Source organism: Anoplophora glabripennis, unplaced genomic scaffold (assembly GCF_000390285.2).
Source record: "Anoplophora glabripennis isolate ALB-LARVAE unplaced genomic scaffold, Agla_2.0 scaffold580, whole genome shotgun sequence".
Lineage (NCBI taxonomy): Eukaryota > Metazoa > Arthropoda > Insecta > Coleoptera > Cerambycidae > Anoplophora > Anoplophora glabripennis.
This window is the reverse complement of record NW_019416656.1, coordinates 6,674-24,219: the sequence shown is the minus strand read 5'-3', so window position 1 is coordinate 24,219 and position 17,546 is coordinate 6,674. Positions and strand designations below refer to the sequence as shown.

Genomic DNA, 17,546 nt, shown 5'->3' with positions numbered 1-17,546 from the left:
CCAAGACTGCCTTTCCTGACCCTTTTAGCTTAAATCTAAAAGACGAAGGTCTCAAAAAAACTGCAAATCACAAAAGTGCTTTAAATTCCCTACGAAGTGGCTTTTTGAGTAAATTTATAACTTTAAAATTACAAAAGTTATGGTAAAAAAGTTTATCGCATTTTTTCGGTAAAATTTTCGGTGAGGGTAAATTACCGTCATCTTTGTGTATTTTGGAGCAGTTGTGAACGGATTTGAGTAAGTATTTTAATAATATACATACACACACGTACCATTTATAATGTATATAACATTTTTTTTTGACATTAATTTAATAAAAAAAATATTAAGAATAAATTCAATAAAATTAAAAAAAATTAATTATATCATCATACTCATATATAATTTTTAGGAAATTTTTCTATAAGGGGTAGGGCTTTTTATGAGGGGTAGGTCTTCCATAAGGGTTTTTTTAGTGGCTGAAAAGTTGTAATATATCATAGATCATTTGAAAACCAATAAAAAGTTTATAATTCAACATATGCATTCCATTAAAACATCTCAAGCTTTCAATAATATTTTATTTTATTATAAGGGATGGTTTTTAAGGGTTGCAACTTTGTAATGAGTCGTAAGCTTTCTAATGAATAACAAAAGAAATGCAATATATTGTGAATGCACCAAAACAATATTTTAAACTTTTAAACTTTTTTTTTTCTTTTTTTTTGTCTGTGGGGTTTTTTTTTTTAGATTTTTTTGGGTTTTGAAGTGTTTTTATTTTTTATATTTTATTTTAAAACATGTGAGGGGCTTTTTCTCTCATATTTTTGCATGTGCTGTGTCTTTTTCATATGTGTATCTGTGCTTTTTTCGTTTTTTTTGTTCCAAGGTTGTTTTTTCCCTTCAATTTGAAAAAGGCCCCGTTTTGGCCATTTTAATTTTTTGAGTTGGGGGTCAGATGAGCTTGTATGGAAATTTTCAGGAAAATCCATGCTATCCGAAAAAATTGGGAGTTTTTATTTTCGCCTTCATGACTGGACTATAAGGTAAATTTTTAACAATCAGGTTGTATAATCAAGATGTCTATCCTAATAATTTTAAATTTAATAATATCAACAAACAAAAAGAATAATCTTAATATAAAATATTTTTTACAAACATTTTTGTCACGTGGTTATATCGAATTACATATTTCGGGAAAGCCTATTTGAAGTCACAATATAATTAGTAAATAATGTAAAAGTTTAAAATTGCTTAGTCAAATTATTCTTTATGGTACTATGGAAGGAAACAGGAAATGGCAAACTGAAATAACAATGTCATACCTATATCGAAATTGGGATGCGTTTTTGTAACGTTTCCTCCAACAAAGACTACCATCCTTCTCTAAAACATATTGCGATAGTATCTCGAGTCGTTAGAAACAAGGAACCAATAGACTTAATTTAGAGTGCGGTAGTTATTCTGTAAACAATAACGCAACTAACTAAAGAATATATAACGAATGCTAGCAGCAGTTTGGGAAACAAATTGTTTAGTACAAGTCCATAATTATTCAGAGCTGGTCGTCGTACGGTTCCGGTTCCGATTAAAATTTACGCTTTGGCTCAAATCGATGCGATTAAATTATCCACAGGTCCGCCTCCAGGGCTCCCACGAAGTGAAAAAATTAAAGTAATCTGCAAATCAGGTTTTCATCAAATTTGATTACGCTGACGACCCATAGGTTGGAGTAATTTATGGAAATTAAAAACATTATATTAAAGTTAGAGCCAATGCCACTTCAAATTATACATACGTATTCGTTATTTCGTTTTACTTTTTTATATACTTACTATAACTCAACATTGCACGATTGGTACTGGTAAAGAAAATTAATTTTTCAAAAGCATTATATTGATTTTGAAATTGTTTTTCTCAACTTCTCGCAATTTTCTCAGGATGTACTGAGAAAGACAAACTGCAATTATTTTTACCACTACCTGCTATAGTCGTATTCGATTATTGACACTATCAATCAATTTCAAAAAAACATTTTTTTTTGTTATAATTCAGTGTATAATGGTTATTTATTGTATAAGTGTTTTAAGTAGCATATTATCCACGCAAGAACGCGAGAACGTAGTTCGAGCATTTAATATTCTTAAGTGGATAAAAGGCAATTAAAACACGAATGTAACACAACGTTTTATCCATAATCACATCACAAATCATATTTGTGGAGTCAGAATTATTGGAATTTAATAAAAAAAATATTCGCACGAGTTGATATTTCTTACTAGTACTCAATGAAACCTGGTAGGTTTTGTTATACCTACTGGCTGCCATGGTACGTTGTTTATTATAAATTATTTAATAAACAGTTCTATCTGAACTTGGTAAAAATGCAAGAAAGTAATTGTGTTCCTGTGGCTGTTCTAGAATAAGCTCAAAAAGCAATTTTCCATTTATTGCCAGCGAAATTCAGGGAACATTACGAAAAAGTGTTCGCCGAATTTAACGGCTAACGGCAGCTAAATCATGCTATCGTATTTTTTAAATTGGAAGTGATGAAATTTGAGTATTCGATGTTGATAAAGGTTCACAAAAATATAGATATTGGAAAATATAACAAGCTTACTGCTTATTTGAAGAGTGAATCGAGAAGATACAAAACAAAAAAAGCTGCAGTATTGGAAAGAGCACGCTTTGAAGAATTTTTGACTGGGACTTCCGATAAAGAATATTTAATGATTTAAGGTAATATCTCTTTAACTTTTACATGTTATTAGGTATATAGCGAACTTTGAATTATTTTATGTTGCACTAATAATGGGAGTTTCTGGTGCCTGTCTATACTGCGAATTGACAAATTTGAAAATTAGTGACGTACAGGACGTTGACAGTTACCTACTTGTTTCAATACCTGACACCAAGACGGACATTTCACGAAAATTTACAATTATAGAAGAAGGATTTTGCGTGAATGCTGTTGAAATATGCAGAAAATATATTTCTCTGCGCCCAATTCGCCTAATGCAAGACATATTATTTTTAAGATACATCAATCAAAAATGTACTTCTCAGCCTGTTGGAATCCTATTGTTCCTCTTGTAACATTCCCACGTTTCCTGAAAATGAAGTACTATTTGCCTTAAAGAAATTGAAACTCAAACTTACAGCCGGACTTGACGAACTACCCGCTTTTCTCTTTAAGGATTGGACGCCAATATTCGCTAAACCATTCTGCTTTTTATTCAATCTATCCTTAAAAGTGGGCAAGTTTCCTATTATGTGGAAATCGGGTCGAATTTGTCCAATCATTAAAAAGGACAACAAGAGTGATATTGAAAACTATCGCCCCATAAATATTATTAATAATCCTTCAAAAGTTTTAGAAACTCTTATATATGAAACTGTATTTTCTCACGTAAAGTCTTCTATATGTACAGAACAGCATGGCTTCTTTCCAGGTCGATCAACGGTCACCAACTTGACATGTCTGTCACACTATATTTCTACGCATTTGGATAATAGTGGTCAGGTTGATGTTGTTTATACGGACCATGGTATTCTACTGTCAAAACTCTCCAATATGGGATTATCTCATTTATTTAGACAATTTTTTCAATCTTACCTATTTCAGAGGAAATTGACAGTGGAGTATCGTGGTTTCCGATCAATGGATATTAATGCTACATCTGGAGTCCCACAAGGGTCAGTTCTCGTTATTGTTTCTGATATTCATTAATTAACGTTGAACCTAAATTGTAACGCCCTTCTGTACGCAGACGACCTTAAGTTGTATTTATCCGTGGGTGATCTGAATGACTGTCTACGGCTTCAATCTGATGTAGATAGAGTTAGTAATTGGTGTGCTACGAATTTATTACCCTTAAACTTGTCCAAGTGTAATTCCATCACTTTCACTAGAGAAATTAGCCCGATTATATATAATTATTCTATTGGTAATAACTTGATTAGAAAATGTAGCTCGTTTAAGGATCTTGATGTAACATTTGATATTAAACTAGATTTTAATGAACACGTTAATAATATTCAACGTGAAGCATATAGAAATCTTGGTTTCATTGTGAGGAATTCACAACAATTTACGGGAATTAAGGCAGTGTCCTTGTTGTTTAATGCAATTGTTCTCCCCAAACTGGAATATGCCTCTCTAGTATGGAATTCACATTATATAGTTCGCAGTAAAAGACTTGACAACATTCAACGGAAATATGTAAAGTATTTATGGTTCAAGTCTGATGGCTGTTATCCACCACAGGGAATACCTGATGATACTTTGCTTGGACAATTTGTCCTTTAATGACCTGGCTACACGACGTATGTGGAACTCACTAATAACCCTGTATAAAATCATTACTGGATTGATTGGTTGCCCGGATCTTCTAGTTGCCTTGTGTTTTCGTGTTTCCCGTTCTGGAACCCGGTCTGCGTCTTTGTTCTGTCTTCCCACACCTCGACAAAATTTTTCACCGTTGCATACAATGGTTGAAAATCACTCTCGAATGCAGAACCTTGTGGATATTTTTCATGATGGTATATCCCATATTAAGAGAGTTTTTTCTAGTCATAACTTGCAATATTAATTTTATATCATTCTTTATATGACCTGCTTTATAATATTATAAAATACTAGTTTTAATTGAATTTTAAAATGATTGTTTTGCTAGTATTTATATAAGCATTTATTTTAACTTTGTCGACTGTATTTTTTATTTAGTCCTATATACATAGTGGTTATCTTTTATAATTTTTATAACTTTTATAATCTGTGTCATTGTTAATTGTTTTTTTTTGCTCTTGTACTTTAGTAATCTGATTTTGTTATTGCATCATTTTTATTAGCTATTTCTCCCACCTATTAATTGGTTTTAACCGTCAGGTAGTGTAACTTAAGTAAATAAATAAATAAACACATTGGCGAAGGTACCCTCAATTCATTCCTGAATCTTGCAAATCCAGAAGTATGAGGCGCACTTCAACAACTTTATTGGCAATAAAGTTGCTGATCTTACAAACATCAAACGTCATGGTGGATGTAAGAGCTCCTTTGTAGCATAAAGTTATATTCGGGAGTCTATATTTAACAAAATTAATATTGCAAGGAAAATCCAAGGAAAATATAGCTGTTCCTTACAAGAAGAGACATCCATAACTTGTGCAAATTCTTCACAAACTTTGGCAGATGTTATGCGTTCCGAAAATGATGGCAGAGATGCTACAAGGATTGTTATTAACAGAAAGGAAGTTAAATGTGATAAAACCAAAAACAAAATGTCTATTATTACAAATCTAAATGTTAATGTTAATATGTAAATAAATTAAATTTGATTTATTATAGATTTATTATTTTTTCATTCTTTTACTAGTGAAATAAAGTTACGTTATTCCACTAGTGGATAAAGTATAACTTTATACGGTTCATATGTGTGGATAAAAGACCGATTATAAGGTGATTGTGGATAAAAACTATTAACCGAGGTCACGTGGGATACTTAGCTATTTCAATTTTTAAAGTTGGTTTGGAAAAATGATAAATATTAAAAATCGGCGTGCCCGAGCACTTTTTAAAACATTTTTCTTGACCATTTTATAGAATTTATCCATTACTTTCGGTAAAGCACTCTAAATATACACAGTGCTATTGTCGTTAATGTATAATTTTAATTAGGAGAGGTTTCATCTCAGTAATCGCACAGTAGCCTGTTCCACTTTGCAAATGATGTAAATGTAAATAGTTGCACAAATGTAACGCTTTCACGTGAACGCCGCCAGGATGTCGGGGAACTGGTTGGATCGTGGGCAAACTATCCGTTCAAAGATTAAGTTCTCTCGCACTATACCCCCTAACTTGTGAAGTTGGTTGATGGTAATACGCCCGTGGTTGTTTGATATTCATAGATGATGCCTTGCCATCAAAGTACAAATTACCCGGTGGGTGCCAACGTAATGTAGCGTTTAGGAAAATTCACAGTGCTCGAGCTGAATGAGTACATGGGTAATCAAAGTATTTTTATCTTTTGTTTCACTGCTCGAGCAGGGTACTTCGGAGTCTCTCTCGTATTTTACTTATTTTGTATCTAAAATGGAAGCAGTCGCTAAGAAATGCACATTTACTGTAGTACGAAAAAGTGCTAGGAAAAATATAAATTTTTTTTTCTATATTCAAATGTTCATTTATATGATTAAGACTATGCCGTTATTTTTCTAACCCCAAAAAACGGGTCAATTAAGGTAAGGTAAGGTAAGGTAAGGTAAGGTAAGGTAAGGTAAGGTAAGGTAAGATAAGGTAAGGTAAGGTAAGGTAAGGTAAGGTAAGGTAAGGTAAGGTAAGGTAAGGTAAGGTAAGGTAAGGTAAGGTAAGGTAAGTATCACGAATTTTCAAAAAATAACAGATTCGCGCCAAATTTAGTATAAGGGGGTTTTCGGGGTCGCTGATCACAAATTCGAGGTCAATTTTGCAAAATTCAAAATTTTTTCAGGGTGGGAAAAATAATATAATAATCATTTTTGGCTGTCGCGTGTGGGACGCCCACTACAGGCAGTGTCATGCATTAAAACGAGTTTAATTTGTTAATTTTTAAATTTTTACGAGTGGCAAAATACCCAATAAATATTAGAAAGCTTTGTGGTTTCTATATATTTATTAGTACCTCTTTGATTTAAACCTTACAAACATTTTAATAAAGAATAAAACCTTTAGGTAGAATAGATATCCCTCGTGTGAAATAGGAATTTCTAGTGTAACTATGGAGAGAAAGAACTATAAATTTTAAACTTTACCCGGGAGATACAGAAGCATATTCTTTATCATCTGCAAACGATTGCACTCGAAGCACATAATATAAAAATATGCCCTCAGATATACTCAAGGCTTAGATAGTTTGCTGGAATCAAGCTTATAAATTTTACTTCGCTATTTCATATTTTATTGACATGATTGAAGAATTATTATACAAACATAACTTTACACAACGTATATTCTTTACATTATAAACAGATGCGTGGTGTCTGGCAACAGATAAATGCGAAAGGACCATTTGCTTCAAAGTTTTCTATGAGCGATGATTCCGTTCAATGATAGACGGCGTACGTAGCTCGCAGAGTAGTTGATTCCCACAGTACCTTTAGTTAAAAAACATATTTTGTCGTTGAAGCTCTTCGTATATACAAAACATACCCTCTATATAATTGTTGCCTGGGTCAATCCAGTTTTTTATGTCTCAAATACCTGAAATTCGCCTTTAGCAATAAAGAAGCCGATTTATATTATTCGTCCAGATACGTATCGGGTCCTTTCCGTTCAGACAAAACATTGTTACAGGCATTTCTATGAAAGTATTCGCCTAGCGTTTCCATTCAGTCATGTGTCAGGCTCACCCTTCCTACATTCTTTTTGTCTGGTCCTGGATTGTGTGAACGGAACAAAACCTTACGGATGTGACGTAAATAGAAAGAACAAATTTCCTTGGAAGAATGGGGAAATATTGCTTGAGTCGGACGTGAACGGCCGATTTGTTGTGTTTTTAATATTTTATCTACCGGGTGTCCCATTTTAATGAAAACAGCTTAATATCTTACAAATTTCCTTGGGAGAATGGGAAAATATTGCTTGAATCGGACGTGAACGGCCGATTTGTTGTGTTTTTAATATTTTATCTACCGGGTGTCCCATTTTAATGGAAACAGCTTAATATCTTAGATACTATTACACTGTAAAAAAATTTCACTCAAATTTCACTCAATTTTACTCAATAATGTGTAAATTTCTGTCCACACCCGATTGAGTGAAATTTTCACTTTATTAGAATGAGTACAACTGAGTGAAACTATTGCATCAGAAATGAGTGAGTTTTACTCAAATCCGAGTTACTGCTAACTATTAATTGAATGGCTTTTGACTCTATTCTGAGTATATAAAACCAATTTAGAGTGACTTTTTTTCTAATATGATTTAAATTGAAATATTATTAAGTAATTTTTTACTCAGACTTGTTTATATTATCTTTAAATTTTAATTTAAATATCATTGTAATAAAGTCATAAACTACTAAGCTACCACAGTGGTTTCTACACAGATTTGTTTTAGAGACAATATTTTACATCTCGATTAAAGAAATTGGTGAACTGATCGGACGAATAGATTGCCTTAACCTACATTGTACTTTACAAATACGTAATTATAGAAAACAATTTAACTATCGGTTTATTTAACCAAATATTAATCTTGACTTAATATATTCTCTTTAATTATTGTAATTAAATTACTACATTTACATATAATTTTCACTAGAATAACCAAATAAACCGATACTTGTCCAACTTCAAAGCATACCATACGCCATACTACCATCCACCACGCCACGGTCACGAGATAACCTAATGGGACGATGGGAACAGACAGAGACAATGCATCTGGATATGAAAAAGGTTTGGATCACTCAGTAATGAGGACATTTACTCTGATTTAGGTACAACTGCACCAAATGTTTACGTGAAGAATTTATTTAAGGAGTACCTATATTTGAGTGAAAGTACTCAGTTTTAGTTTAAATATAATCACAAATGAGTAAAATAACCAAAATGTCCAATATTGAGTGAAAATGTACTCAATAATTTCACTCACTCACTTCGAACCTTTATTGCTTTCACTCACGCCGTTTTTATACAGTGTAGCTGTATAAAAAATGTATTAAATGATGCTTCTAGCATTTATCAGTGGCAAGGAGGGATAATATATGATTTTTTTAAAATCATAGCTGCATTGTTTCTTAAATGGCAATGAATTTTTTTTTGTAACTTTTTTTAATGTAGAAAAAATATATAGGAAACACTATTTAGGAAATTTTATAATTGTTTTTCGACTCCCTCACGTTGTCATTAAAATAAAATATAATTAAAATGCTCAAACGTCTCACCATTTTCTGCGATGCAAGTTTTAATACCTTTAGGCAAGTGCTGGATGGTTTGGATTAAAGTTTGTTAGTTGTTATTGAATATTACCACAAGCGTAATTGTTTAGTGTTGCAGATTTTGATAGATCACGTTTTTAAGATATTCCCAAGGAAAAACTTGACGGGGTAAAATCGAGGATTTTTGCAGCGAATGGAATGGAACCATCTCTGTCAATTCAACGTTGTGGAAATGCTGCATTCAAATAATTCTGAACAAGATGAGCGTAATAAAAAAACGCACCACATTTTTGTGGGAAACAGCAACTCTGCGGAAAACAACTACAGCCCCGCCTAATATTGAATTACACCCACCATATTAAGTAATAGCTAAAAGCATTTGTCAACAGAATTACCAGTTTTGTTTAGTTCTTATAAGTATGCCATAGGTGATACCATTCACGAACTATTTAGATGTAGAAGCTATAACATATTTTGTAGGTTATGTCATACGTTATTAACTTGGTTCTAATTATCTAATACATAATCCAGAAAATAATTAAGCTGGTTTTGCAAAAGTGCCATATAAATTTGACCGTTGCGTGGTTTGTCGAAAAAATTAGTGCACACAATTATCTTACAATTTACAATTTAAATTCCACCAATGTTAACAAAGTTTCTAGATATATCTATGTGGATTTTCATCAGATCGTTTTAGAATTGAAGGAGATATAATTAAAATACTGTTGTTGATCTTTATTATTCTTCGGATCTATTCAGAAACTCTTTAAGTTCAACAAATTATGTTATGGATTATAATGAGTGGTGTTTAGGAGTCCACATGATAGATATCCACAAACTAAGAGTACTGAGACTCTTGAGTTCTGTAGCTTTTGTTTTCGACAAAATTGGCAACGTGCATTCAAAGCCGATTTGTCTCAGTCAGTTGAGAACTGTTGTTGTAATGGCGTGTTGAAATGAGTACCGCTGTTCCGAATCCCGCCAGCTGCGAGGTGAGGAGCTTAATCAGGTTTCACCTTGCAAAAGGAATAGCCCCGTTTCAGATTTTTAACGAAATCAAAATTGTTTATGGGGATGGTGTGTATAAACGAATACTAGTGGTGTCGTGAGTATAAAGCTGGCTTGAACGAATATTCATGATGAACAAAGGACCTTAACCGTGACTGATGAGATGGTGAACAAGACCGAAGAAATGATTGGATGAGATCAGGGTACCACACAGAATCGGTGTACTTAAGAATAGGCCTCAAATAACTGCAGTTTAGTTTACACGACACATCAAATGATAAATTAGTGAATGACTTTCGCAGTAAATAGAGTTTAGAGTTAGCACGCTTACACACAAAGTTTACATGATCTGTTCATTTCATAACAAACTGGAGTTTATTATGACACCTAAGTCATTGTGAGAAGTCACTGTTGTTAGCACTTGTCTATGCAAGGAATACACACAATTGTGGTTTCTACGGCCGATATGGGAAACAACACACTTGTCTGCATTTAGGACCTATTTGTTAAAAGAACAGTTTGTGTAAAAGTTTTCTCCTTGGCACCCTATCAAAAGCTTTTGAAAAATCAGGGTATATTACATCTTTAGTATCACTATTATCTAGAGCGAGAAACCAGTCGTTTACGCAATGGAATAGGTTTGTTATTGTGGAGCGGTTTTTAACAAATCCATGTTGCTGTGCAGGAATAATGTTTTCTTGTAGTAAGAAATCTGTCACACCCTCCACATTGATAGATTCCATGATTTTGCAAATTGCAAAGACTGATTGGGCGGTAGTTATTGGAGTCCAATTTATCTCCTTTCTTGAAGATTGGTGTACCTGAAGCCTGTTTCCACATGGATGGTACAAAACCACTTGAAAATAACTCGGACATAATCAAAGACAAATCCAAAGTAAAGGCAATAACACATTTTAGAAGAAGATAAGGTGATACGCCATCCAAATCAGGGAAAGCATCTTTCGAGGTTTCATCAAGTGTTTTTTAACTGTATCTGGAGTGAATTTAATGTTCACCAAGCAGGACAAAACGCGTGGTTCGATAATAGGTGGAAGAGGATCATGAGAATGTTCATCAGGATAAACTTTGGGGAAGGCGAGAGAAAGTACTTCCAAAGTGTCTTGGTTGAAACATCAACCACCCCGTTTACAGCCCTAATCTGGCACCTTCTGATTTTTATCTTTTCTCTAGGTGTTTATATGTGGAAAAAAGTTTTCTACTGACCATGAGAATCACAGTGCCGCATGCCGTGATACAATGGATCAAACTGGAGATTTTTTTTGACGAAGGTATCAGAAAACTCATCCCTCGGCTCACAAAGTGCATTGGGGTGTATAGTGTTTAATATACCTTTCTGAATATGTAAATTTATTATCGTTTCGATTTTTAAAAAATTATGTGCTCTTACTTTGTGAATATACTATTGTTCAATTACAGGAAAGGGTATTACAAGGTAAATTAAAAGGCTTTTCGTTTACAAAGTGTTATTGTATATTAACAAGAGCGTAAAAAGTTGCTAGTGTTGCTTTATGTTAGGGTGAAAAGTGATCTGGGATTTACTACATTAACGTATTAAGCTTTAAAAGCAATATTGCTGAGTCTAAATGTGTCCCCTTGAATATTTCTTGCTAAAAATTGCATAAATCACAGATAATACACGGCGATCTAGATAAACTAATAACAAAAAAATAAAGTTGAAGCAAATTTAATTCCTGTTTTCAGGTCTGAAAGGTCCGTAATATTTTAGACCAGTAAGTAAACACAAGTAGTGCTGTTTACTTCCGGTAATTTACCCGAACAAGTACTCAGATGGACTCGTAGAGCATGAAATGTTTCAATACTTCAAACGCAGCTTTAGTGCACTTCTAAATGCGATGAGGTGTTTCAATAGATAATATAAATCCCGCAGCGGGCTTCCAGAAAGAAAATAGAATGTGCTTTGCACCATTTCAGGGTAATAAACAGTCAGATATATTAGGAAACTTCACCGTGCTTCGTCGGCCACCGCTCCATTTTACAAAATGTATTGCGTTATAACTGACTACTAGTTTCGGTGTACGAAATAGGGGCTAAATGTTCTACATTAATCTAAATAGTTCCGACTTGCACTAATTTGGTTTTCATTTACGAATGATTGGAAAAAGTTTAACTGTAGAGTGCTATAGTTAATTTTTGGATGGTCTACTGTAAATATTATTACTTTCTTCCTTTATTTTTTCAAGAAAAGAAATCTAATACCTATGTTGCGAAAAAATAAGCATCCAATTATAGAGATAATTGAGGAATATACTAATAATATTTTTTTGACATTTATCGTCTGCTGCTATATGTCATAATTAGTATTGTTTGTAGTTCACCGAGTAGTTGATTCCCACAAAATCATCAGTTAATAGTAAGTTAATTTAGTATTTTTGACCAGCCGAGGACGATTTTGCGCCCGAGCGGAGCGAGGGCTGGCAATAGAGTCCGAGACTGGTAAATTATACTAAACTGATATAACATTTTATCTGCCCCCACAATTCTTTATGGTTCATGAAATAAAGATTAGTTTTTATTTTTTGACATTTCTTAATCAATTCATTTTGACATTATTTGAAATCTTGCAAAGTCACCTTGGTTGTTTGGATATTGTCGCTTCTAAGGCGTTTATAAACAAAGCTACATAAAAGTTGTAATTTTGCTGGTTTTGAATTATTATTTCTAAATGAGTGATTTTCAAATAGAAAGTGCAGCAAATGCTGTAATGCTTTTTATTGCCCAAGAAGTCGAAAATGCGCACACCGACGAGCATATAGAAATTTCAAAGAATGGTGCCAGACCAAAAATACTGGTGTTTCTGAAATGTCACTGTTGGTACATTTCATGGAGGAGTCAAGAACTTTAAAGTCGTCGGCGAATGTATAGAGTGAATACCCATTGATTAAGTCAACTATTTTCATAAAGGAGAACGTGGATATATCAAAACACCCCAAGCTGAGAGTATTTTTGAAGTGTACGAATGACGGCTATACACCTAGAAAGTCAAACGTTTTTGCAAGTGAACAAGTCTACGATTTTCTCATTCAGGCACCCGATAACACATATTTGCTAATGAAGGTAGTGATGTTCTTAGCCATTGCAGAAGCATGCCGTTCTGATGAGTTATGCAAACTTTCTTTGAACGTCAATTTCAAAAATTTCGATGACATTATTGTTGTTACAATTCCAGATTCTAAAAATGGCATGTCACGTACTTTTACAATTACTTCTCGTCTGGGTTCTGTTTCTCACCTAGAAATTCTCAAGAAATATATCAAGATTAGATTGGAAATTAAAACTGAAATTTCACGCTTTTTTATGCGCTATCAAGCAGGTAGATGTTACAACCAACCAGTCGGCAAGAATACCCTTTCCATGATTTCTAATAAAATTGCACAGTTTTTGAAACTAGAACATCCTGAAACATATACAGGCCATTCATTCCGAAGAACATCGGTAACGTTACTGACTAATCCAGGAGTTGATGTATTAGCAATCAAGAGACATGGTGGGTGGAAATCAGCCGCAATTGTAGAAAGTTATGTTGCTGACAGTTTAAGTAACAAAAATGAAATAGCCAACAGGATTGTTTACAATGACACTTCAACTCGGTTCTAGTAGTACGTCGCATTATGCTGTTTTAATGGATCAGTCAGATAATATTGAGCCTCCGGCGGCGGCGACTGAATTGGAGCGGTGAAATCTCTTTGAGAAAAATGTGATAATTAGTAAACGCGAGGGGAATAATTATCCAGATTTTATGTGTTACTAAATGTAATAACTGTACAGTTATTATAAATATTCATTCATAATAATTAATAAAATGTTCATCAAATATTTCCATTTATTTGTTCAAAAAATATGTATTTATAACTCGAAATCGCTTTTCTCCCTAGGGAGGCAAGTTACCTCACTTACATCCATGGCAACTTGCACTTCTACGGTAAAATCCGCTTACCTCCTCAAATCAATGTATTAATATAGTCTATTTACTATAGTGGCAGCAGATAAAACAGTTTGTTTTGAATTTGGTAAGAACGTTTTCTTACAATTTCAGTCACATAAGATTTCATAATCTAAGTACATATTTCTCATATTAATGGAAAATGTTGAGACAGTTTGCCATAAGCCCAATAGAAAAAGGTATTACTAATTTATAAGCAAATATGTCCAAACATGAAAGAAAATATATCACTAAAGACATGCTTGAAGTAGTCATTTTTAAAGACAGATTTAAGAAATTTACAATAAAACTTCACTTAATAATGTATCAATTTCAGTCCACATCCGATTTAGTAAAATTTTCCTCTATTAGTATGAGCACAACTAAAATTGTTTGAGTGAAATTAACAGTTTTAGTTATCAAAAATGTGTAAAATTATCAAAATGCCTAAGATGTATTCAATAATTTCACTCAATGGCAACGTACCCTTTTGTTTTCACTAAGGCCGATTTATTTACAGTATAGGTCTCATAACTTAGAGAAGTCATAATTCTTTAACAAAATCAAAGCTGAAACAGGTAGCTTAGACTACATACATTCCCTGTCAAGTCCATATTTATTACACTATCGAAAGAGAAGTATTTACATTCGAATTTGAGGTATGAAGCACATAAGATAAGAGTATAAAAATCGAAGAAAAAGAAAAGAATACATAAATCTAAGAACGGAAAGATGAGTATAAATAAATAGAAAATATGGAAAGCTTATACAAGCTAATGTTGGTGTTATCTTTAATCATAAATCAGTTTTAGATCAATGGGCTAAATTTTTTCAGTATGCAGTTTAATGGGGCCCATACAAATGAAGTCAATATCGAAAAATACCTGGTATACGGTATACCAAACATGAAAATTAACGATGTCGAAATACCCACAAAAGAAGAAGTTGCACATGTCCGCTTCCAAAATTAAAGCAACAAATCTCCAGAAATTGATGAACTGTAACAAATTCCATAAAAATGAGGTGAATAACTTTTTTGCAGAGTTGCATAAACTTATTGTTTTAATCTAGTAGAAGAAAGCCATGGTGAACAGCTTCAAAATGTTATAAATCTACTTTATAAGAAAAGATTGGTTATCACAAAGTGTTTTATGGTTGCTCAAATTATCTCCATCGGAGAGTCTAGATAATATGGAGAAAGTCTAATATGGTGGTCTTTGTCATTGAGGAGCTTGTCAGTAACCTAATTTTAAAAGCGATATAATTTGGTCATAACCATATTTTTAATAAGAACATTTCATCGGGTTAACCACTCCTTCAGCACTTCCTTTATTGACCTTATATAGTTTTTTTCCAAACATCACCCTATTGGATATCCGCATTGCTCTTGTTTACCTCTTGTTTAATCTCATTGTGAACGAGGAAAAAAACAAATATGTATGTATATTGGTTCCCATAAATCTTTGTCCACGCATGGTCTACAAAGAGTTGCTAAATAATTAGGAAGGTAATACTGGGTACTCCTGAAAGTAGAAGCAGAAGTCGACCATATGCCATTTGGATCAATAGAGTAGGGGAAGATTTAATGTCAAAATTTCTTTCTCATATTGATATTTATTTATTCAAAACGAATGTTGGCATTTCTTAAATCGTATGTAGATTGTAGTAGAAAATAATTTCAAATAACCTTTACCTACATGAGTTTAACAAAGATACAGTAGCGGTTCTCTGTAAAAATCCAACTGTTACAAATGTTTACACAAAATGTACACTTCTTCGGTATAAATGTTTATACTTCGCAGAAAAAAAAGTTTCCGCTAAATTTCAAGGAAGTTTCATTTATTTATTTTTAATTTACCTCATAGAAAAAGGGCTCATGATATTAAAATGAGCCGAGCTCTCAGTATTGGGATAAATTATTATGTAAATCTAAATCTATCTTCCCACAAGTCGGATTACTAAGTTTTAAGTAAACGATTTTCTCGTCCGCTATTCAAAGTGTATAAAGTCAATACAAAACACTTCCCCAACAGCAATTAAAGCCAAACTAAAATATAATAATGAAATTAATCGGGACTTAGTCAATGTTTACACTAAATAAAGTGCTTGCAGAATTCAGCTGGATGTATAGCGGTGGTGCAATACCCTATTTACAACCCCATAAATCTGTTACAGCATTATACTATAAGATTCCACTTACATTTAACATCGACCTGCACTCTAATGGGCTGTGAATCTCCGGCTTTGTTGCGAGCGTGGCACGTGTACAGTCCAGAGTGCTGCCTGATGGCCGGACTGAATTGTAAGAGTTCCTGCAGGCTCGCGGGCTGATTCTGGCCTTCCCGCCGCCAAAGAACCGAGGCTTTTGGATTGGCGCTCACGACACACCTTATTGCTATAGAGTCCTTGAGGTCCTCGATGTCCGTTGTTGGTATTCCTACCAATCTGGTTTCTGGTACGTCTGAAAGAAGCACGTGCAAATAAATAAACAGATACCAATAGTTTATAGTTTTTTTACAAATTGACTTTACATTAGAACAAAATCTGGGGCATTCCATGCCAAATCAGCGAGGTCGTGACCGGACCATTTTTAATTTTTCTGACTTTTTGGTATTATTTAGTATCCGTTTAGAGTAGCTTTCAGGAATTTCTTCCCAAATTAAACAAAATGAAAAAAAAAGTTTATGATATATTTAGTTTTTGCCAAGATACACGCATATGAAAATTTTTTACCCAAAATATTCAAACACTTATATCTTTGTGGGGTTGGATTAAAAATTTGATGACAATCATGAAATCTACTCTAAATGGATACTAAAAAATACAAAAAAAAAACAGGAAAATTAAAAATGGTCCGCACAGTGGGATTTTTTGGTATATTTATGGACAAAATTCTTGTTATAAAAGAATTTTCATCCAATAGTGGCTTAAACACTCGTAAACATCTGTACTTTAAGCAGGAATTGCGGAAATTTCGATATTCTTATGCCCTAAATCATAGCAAGTTAATTTATTCTTTTGTAACAAGAATTTTGTCCATAAATATACCAAAAAATCCCACTTTGGGCCGGTCCGATTTGGCATGAAATGCCCCATGTTTATTTGTTCATCATTACGTTATTATAAATATAACCCATTGGGATATAAAATAATACATAATTACATGTGATGATATTTGGTAAATGGAGATTTATCAAATCTAACAAAGCAGACAATCCACTAATTTATTAATTAAATTATTATAGAGCATGATTTGTGAATGCATGGAAACTCGATAGTATGGGCCTACTGTGAGGATACAAAAAATTTAATCAAAATTTGGGACACATGGTGTTGAATGGAATGAGGTAAGCTCCATTTTGAATCTAAAATATTATCTTTGAGATTTGACAGAAACGACTAGTGGCGTCATCAATTATATTTTGTCCAGAAACATACCCAATTTTTTTTCCTGTATTACTTCCCGCTTAATTTTTCTCTATTATTTCCTGTTTAAAAGTTATAAGCAATATCGTCCTAAAAAGTCTCAAAAGAAATACCACCTAAAAATCACACTAACGGTGGATCAAGTAGTCGTTGGAACATAATTGAATGTTCGTTGTATAAAGTGCATAAATGTCATTAAGAATAAATAAAATGATTAAACTCGATAATTTTTTAATATCTACAGTATCATTACA

At 33.1% G+C, this 17,546-nt stretch overlaps 1 protein-coding gene across 1 annotated transcript in view; it reads right to left on the bottom strand.

Annotated features, from left to right (window-relative positions):
* The window catches only part of LOC108911922 (interleukin-1 receptor-like 1), a gene marked incomplete at its 5' end in the record, with an annotated part of 143,668 nt that extends 127,341 nt beyond the window's left edge, over window positions 1-16,327 (bottom strand). The window contains one exon of the mRNA XM_018716998.1: window positions 16,067-16,327. Coding sequence (XP_018572514.1) covers window positions 16,067-16,327 — 261 coding nt within the window. The remainder of the gene's footprint in view (window positions 1-16,066) is intronic.
* Window positions 16,328-17,546: the final 1,219 nt, after the last annotated feature.